The 6737-nt window shown below is 22.7% G+C and overlaps 1 protein-coding gene across 2 annotated transcripts in view; it reads right to left on the bottom strand.

Moving 5' to 3' along the window:
* LOC117171786 (E3 ubiquitin-protein ligase RMND5A) overlaps positions 1-6737 on the bottom strand; it is a 25447-nt gene that overhangs the window by 6055 nt on the left and 12655 nt on the right. For both annotated transcript variants that reach the window (XM_033359395.1, XM_033359396.1), the window contains exon 3: positions 5236-5373. In XM_033359395.1, the coding sequence (XP_033215286.1) occupies positions 5236-5373 (138 nt within the window). The remainder of the gene's footprint in view (positions 1-5235; positions 5374-6737) is intronic.

Here is a 6737-nt window from a genome sequence, read left to right as displayed (position 1 = left end):
AGAAAAATGTGAATTAGGGTGATTTTTCAAGAAAATATGAGAATAAATTATTTTTAATTAAATGAATATATAGGTATTATATTGAATTCAATATGAAACGCTATAAATTCCTTAGATTTTAAGTGAAAATACATTGCATTTTTAACAAAAAGAGGTTTTTTATCGTAAGAGATGAATTTTTTACAAAACGGTTAAATTTTGAACCCGAAAACATGAATTTCCAAAAAAAAAAGTTAATTTCGTTACCAAACAGTTGAATTTTTAACCAGTTCGTTTAATTCTCTACCAAAATGTCGAAATTTCAATCCAAAAGACGAATTTGCTACAAAACAGTTAAACTTTTAACGAAAAAAATTGTTGAGTGAAGAAAGAAAAATTTCAATCAAATTACTGATTTCTCTTAAAAACAGTTAAATTATCAACAAGAAAATATGAATTTCCAACAAAACAGATAATTTTTCATCAAACAGTTGAATTTTCACGAAAATTATTGAATTTTCTATCAAACTATTGAATTTTCCAGCAAAAAAGACGAATTTTCTACAAAATAGATACATTTTTTAATCGTAAATATAAATTTTCAACAACGAAAACTTTTCGAATCAAGAAAAAAAATTAAGTTTCAACAAAAATGTTCATTTTGAAGCAAACAGTTGAATTTTCAACAAATTTTCTACAAAACAGTTACATTTTGTACTAAAAAATGTGATTTTAAACGAAACAAAATTTCAGTGTAGAAAGAACAAAAATTCATTCAAATTACTGAATTTTCTTAAAAATAGTTGCATTTTCAACACGAAAATATGAATTTTCAACAAAAAAGTTAATTCTGTTACCAAACAGTTGAATTTTCGCCCAAATCGTTGAATTTTATATCAAAATGTTGAAATTTCAAGTCAAAAAACGAATTTTTTACAAAACGGTTAAATTTTTCACTAAAAAATATGAATTTTGTACTAAAAAGTTGAATTTTCATCAAAGAAAGACTTTGAAATGAAGAAAAAAAATTAATTTTCAACAAAAATGTTCATTTTGAAGCAAAAAGTTGAATTTTCAACTGAATACTAAAACTACCTATCAAACGTTTTAAATTTCAACGAAAAAGACGAACTGTTTACAAAACAGTTAAATTTTTAACTAAAAAATATGAATTTTTAACGAAAGAGTTCAATTTTCAACCCGAAAATATGAATTTTCAACATAAAAGATCATTTTTTATCAAACAGTTGAGCTTTCACCCAAATTGTTAAATAATTTATAACATTGTTGAAAGTTCATGCCAAAAATACAAAATTTCTACAAAATAGATACATTTTTGAATAGTTAATATGAATTTCCAACAATAGAGTTTGAATTTTTAACGATAACAATCTTCGAGTGAAGAAAAAAAAACTAAGGAAATTACTAAATTCTCAAGCAAAAAGACAGCTTTTCTTCAAAAAAGTTAAATTTTCAACACAAAAATATTTAAACTAGCGTGATTTTTCTAGAAAATTGGGAAATAAATTATTTTAAATTGAATATCATAAGAGATGTATTTTCAACAAAAAATTAAGTTTTCGAGATAAAAATCAAATATTTTAGAAGAACTTTCTACACGAAAATATGAATTTCCAACGAGACAATTTTTAAACCCAACAGTTGAATTTCCAGCCAAATCTTTGAGTTTTCTAACAAAATGTTGAAATTTCAAGACGACAAGACGAGTTTTCAAAAAAATAAAAAAAATAAAAAAAAACCAGTTCAATTTTTTACTCAAAAATCTGACTTTTCAACGAAAAATTTAAATTTTCAACGTCGAAAGCTTTTCGAATCAAGAAAAAAAAATTAATTTTCAACAAAAATGTTCATTTTGAAGCAACCAGTTGAATTTTCACCGAATTTTCTACAAAACAGTTACATTTTTTAAAATAAAATTATTAATTTTAAATGAAAAAAAATTCAGTAAAGAAAGAACAAAAATGCAATCAAATTACTGATTTTTCTTTAAAATAGTTGCATTTTCATCACGAAAATATGAATTTTCAACAAACAAGTTCATTTTTAAACCAAGAAGACGAATATTGTACAAAACAGTTGAATTTTTAACACGAAAATATGAATTCTCAACAAAAAAGATAATTTTTTATCAAACAGTTCGATTTTAAGTTAAATTATTTTTTACCTTAAAAAATGAATATCCAACAGAAAGTTAATTTTTAAGCAACCAGTTGATTTTTCAACCAAATGGTTGCATTTTCTATCGAGCAGTTTAAATTTCAAACAAAAAGACGAATTTTCTACAAAACAGTCGATTTTTTTACTCGAACATATAAATTTTCAACAAAAGAGATAAATGTTCAACAGAGAACTAGAAAAAAAGAATTTTCATTCAAAAAATCAATTTTCCACCCGAAAATATAAATTAAAAAAAAATGAAATAGTTAAATTTCCATTTAAAGAAAGTAAACTCTTCATTAAAACAAATAACAACGAATTTTCTACAATACAATTAAATTTTCAGCAACAAATTTAATTTTGCATTAAATAGTACAATTTTTAAACCAAAATAATCGAATTTTCCACCAAACAATATAAATTTTATATTAAAAAATATTGGTTTTTAAAAAAAGTTATTTTTCAACGAAATAGTTGAATTTTTCACCAAAAAGACAAATTTTTTTGTCGAAAATATGTATTTTCAACAAAAAAAGCTAATTTTTAACCAAACAGTTAAATTTTCAACTAAAAAAAATTGAATAATTAAATTTTCATTTGAAGAAAGTAAACTTTTAATTACAAACAAACAAATTTTTTTCAAAATAATGTAATTTAAAAAAAGTTAATTTTCAACCAAACAGTTAAAATCCTTACCATAATCGTTGAATTTTCAACAACAAAAGTATGATTTTTCAACAAAAAACTTAATTTTTAACCAAATACTTAAATTTTCAACTAAATGCTGAATTTTCTATCCAATTTTTTAGTTTTGAACCCAAAAAGATGAATTATCAAAAAAATGATTTAAAAATTGAGTTTGTTTAAATAAAAAATCATTTTCAATTTTCATAGGAATCATAATAAATTTTTTTCTATTCTCTTGAAACCGTTCAATATTCTTAAAAAGCTTTTCAAAACTTCTAAATATCTCTTAAAATACTTTGATTTTTAAAAGTTAATAATTATTCAACAATTATTCAACTTTTTTTAAAATTTAAAATTGAAAAATTCTTTAGTCAAAATATTAATTACATTTTTTATCGGAATTTTTTTCTCAAAACTAACTACTTTGGTTGAAAGTTCAACTGAAAATGTTAGTATTCCATTTTTGGTTGAAAAATTATCTCTTTTATTTGAAATTTAATCTGTTTGGTCAGGAAAACATTTATTTTGTTATAATTTCAAGCTAAAAAATGAATTTTTTTTACAAAAAAGTTGAGTTTTAAGAATATGAATCTTTATCGCAAAAAATACATTTTTTAAAGAAAACAGCTGAATTTTAACTAAACACTTAAAATTTCTACAAGCTGCTTAAAATTTAAGTCAAAAAGACTAATTTTCCGCAAAAAAGTTACATTTTTAAATAAAAAACATTAGTTTTCAAAGAAAAAAACTGTTGAGTGAAGAAAGAAAAAAATTCAATCAAATTATTAAACTTTCATCAAAAACTTCTATTCTTAACACAAAAATATGAATTTTCAACGAAAAGATTCATTTTCAATCGAATAGTTAGTCTCAATCCAAAAAATATGAATTTTTAACCAAAAAGTTAATTTTCAATAAAAAAAATAGTGGAATTTTCAACCTGAAAATATGAACTTTTAAGAAAACATTTAATTTTTAGCCAGTTGAATTTTCAACAAAATCGTTGAAATTTCAATCAAAAATTGTAAATTTTCTAGAAAAAAGTTACATTTTTTACTCCAAAATATTAATTACCAACAGAAGAGTTGAATTTGTAACAAAGAAAGATTTTTGAGTCTAGAATAAAAGAAAAACAATAAAATTGTTGAATTTTCAAACCAAAAGACAAACTTTCTACAAAACAGTTGAATTTCAACAAAAAATTTTATTTTCAAACTCGAAAATATGAATTTTTAGCGAAAAAATTCATTTCTAAGCTAATATTTTAATTGTCAATGAAATCATTGAAATTTCTGCCAAAATTTTGAAATTTTAGCCAAAAAAATCAAATTTTTCACAAAACCCTTAAACCCGAATTTTCAAAAAAAAAAAATATATATTCTACAAAAAAGTTTATTTTCAACAAAACAGTTCATTTTCAAACAAGTAGTTGAATTTGCAATCCAAAAAAATGTATACAAATTTTAAAGTACCAATTTCTGGTATAAAACGATCACATAACCTAAAATTGTTGAAATTTGTGATTCTTCATTGAAATTTAATTTTTTAATTTAAATTAAGAATTTACGAAGAAAATAATCCAAAATTATTAAAAGAGTCGGAATATTTCTCAATTGATGATTTTTTTTCTAAAAAACCAAAACAAATTTTTTTTGTAAAACGCTAACGTAACCTATAATTGTTAAACAATTAGGAACCTTTAAAACATTTTTTAAAATTTAAGTATCAACTATTGAATTTTAATTTTAGAATTAATTTTTTTGTAAAAATTCCACTAGATAATTTTTTAAAGATTATTATAGTCTGAAACTGTTAAAAATGTGCAAATCTGGTTCTGTTTACAATTATTTTCGGTTTAAAATGCTAATATAACCCAAAATTATTAAAAGTTGTGTTTTTTAAAAATCCATTATTTTTTAAAAATTAGAAATACCAATTTCCGTCAAAAACACTAATCTAATCCAAATTGTTGATAAATTCTTAATCTTGTTCGAATTATCATGATTTTTGTTTTAAAGTACCAATTCTTGGTTTAAAACGCCAACGTAATCTAAAATTCCTGAAAAAATGGGGAATCTTGATGATTTTTTTAAACAGCTCAATTCCAATTAAAAAAACTAACACAGGTTTTTAAATTCTAACTGTTTTTCGAAAATTCTTGATTTTTTATTAAAATTCTTTTTTTTTACAAATACTAATTTCCAGCAAAAAGCTTGATCATAAAACATCCATTTCTTTCTCGAATTTAAATTGTAAAACATTTACAAACAATTATTTTTAAATACCGGTAATCAATTAATGTTAATTATTATTTTTTCATTTTACTTGGCCAACTTTAGTTGTACTTGACCCAGTTTTCATATTGTAAATATTTTTGGTGGGATAGTTTACTTGTGCAAGAAGAGCGTCCTTGTGTTTCGTCGCCCATTCGAGTGCTGGCTCCAGATTTTTTTGCTTCAAGCAATCGAGGATATAATTTAATTCCGTGAAGGGTTCCTTTCGTCCTTCTTCAGTCTTAATTCCAGCTTCCTAAGAGTCAAATTGAAAAGTTGGAATAGAGATACAAATTTCACAGCACAAAATGCTTTAAAAACTGGGGAAATAGGGTGATTTTCTCACGAAAATAGGGGAATAAGTTCTTTTAAATAACATTAATGTAAGTATTTTCAAACAAATATTTGACATTTCAACCATCTAGTTGAATTTTAAATTAAATTCTTTAATTTTCAAGCCAAGAAGATGAATTTTCTACCAAAAGATATGAATTTTCATTAAGAAACTTAAATTTCACCAAAATCGTTAAATTGTCAACCAAATGGTTCAATTTTAAAGCTAAAAAGACGAATTTTCTACCAAGCAGTTTAATTCTCAACCAAAAAAGACGACTTTTCAACTCAAAAGAAGAATTTTTTGCCAAATAAATTAAATTTTTAACAAAATACATAAATTGTTAACCAATAAGTGGAATTTCCAAGTAAAAAAAACGAATTTTTCACCGAATAGTTGAATTTTCAACCAAAAATATGTATTTTTAACCAAAAATTCCATTTTCAACAAAAAATTTGATTTGTCAACCAAAAGATAGGAATTTTCAAGAAAAGAAGTTAAATTTCATCCAAATAGTTCAATAAAATACATGAATTTTCAACAAAAACTTACACTTCAACCATCTAGTTGAAAGTGAAATTAAATGCTTAAATTTTCAAGCCAAAAAGACGAATTTTCTACCTAGTAGTTGAATCTTCAACCTAAAAATATAAATTTTCAACCAAATAGTTGAGTTTTTAACCAAAATGTATGAATTTTCAAACTAAAAATAAGATTTTTAACCCAAATGTCAATTTTCAACAAAAAAGTTGAATTTTCAACCAAAAGATATAAATTTTCAATAAAAAAAGTTAAATTTCACCCAAATCTTTAAATTCTTAACCAAATTGTTAAATCTTAAAGTCGAAAAAGCGAATTTACTACCAAATAGTTAAATTTTCAACCCAAAAATATTAATTGTCAACTAAAAAGTTAATTTTCCATAAAATATTTTGTTTTTAAACAAAATACATAAATTTTCAACAAAAATCTTACATTTCAACCATTTAGTTAAACTTTTAATTAAATTTTTTAATTTACAAGTCAAAAAGACGAATTATCTACCAAAAAGATAAATTTTCAACCAAATAGTTGAGTTTTTCACCAAAATGTATGAATTTTCAACAAAAGAAGTTAAATTTCACCCAAATTTTCAACCAAATTGTTAAATCTTAAAGCCAAAAAGACGAATTTTCTACTAAACAGTTGAATTTTCAACCTAAAAATATGTATTTTTAACCAAAAAGTCAACTTTCTACAAAAAAGATGAAATTTCAACCAAAAGATATGAATTTTTAACCCAGATG

Source organism: Belonocnema kinseyi, chromosome 4 (assembly GCF_010883055.1).
Source record: "Belonocnema kinseyi isolate 2016_QV_RU_SX_M_011 chromosome 4, B_treatae_v1, whole genome shotgun sequence".
In the NCBI taxonomy this organism is placed as follows: domain Eukaryota; kingdom Metazoa; phylum Arthropoda; class Insecta; order Hymenoptera; family Cynipidae; genus Belonocnema; species Belonocnema kinseyi.
This window is presented reverse-complemented; position numbering and strand designations above follow the sequence as displayed.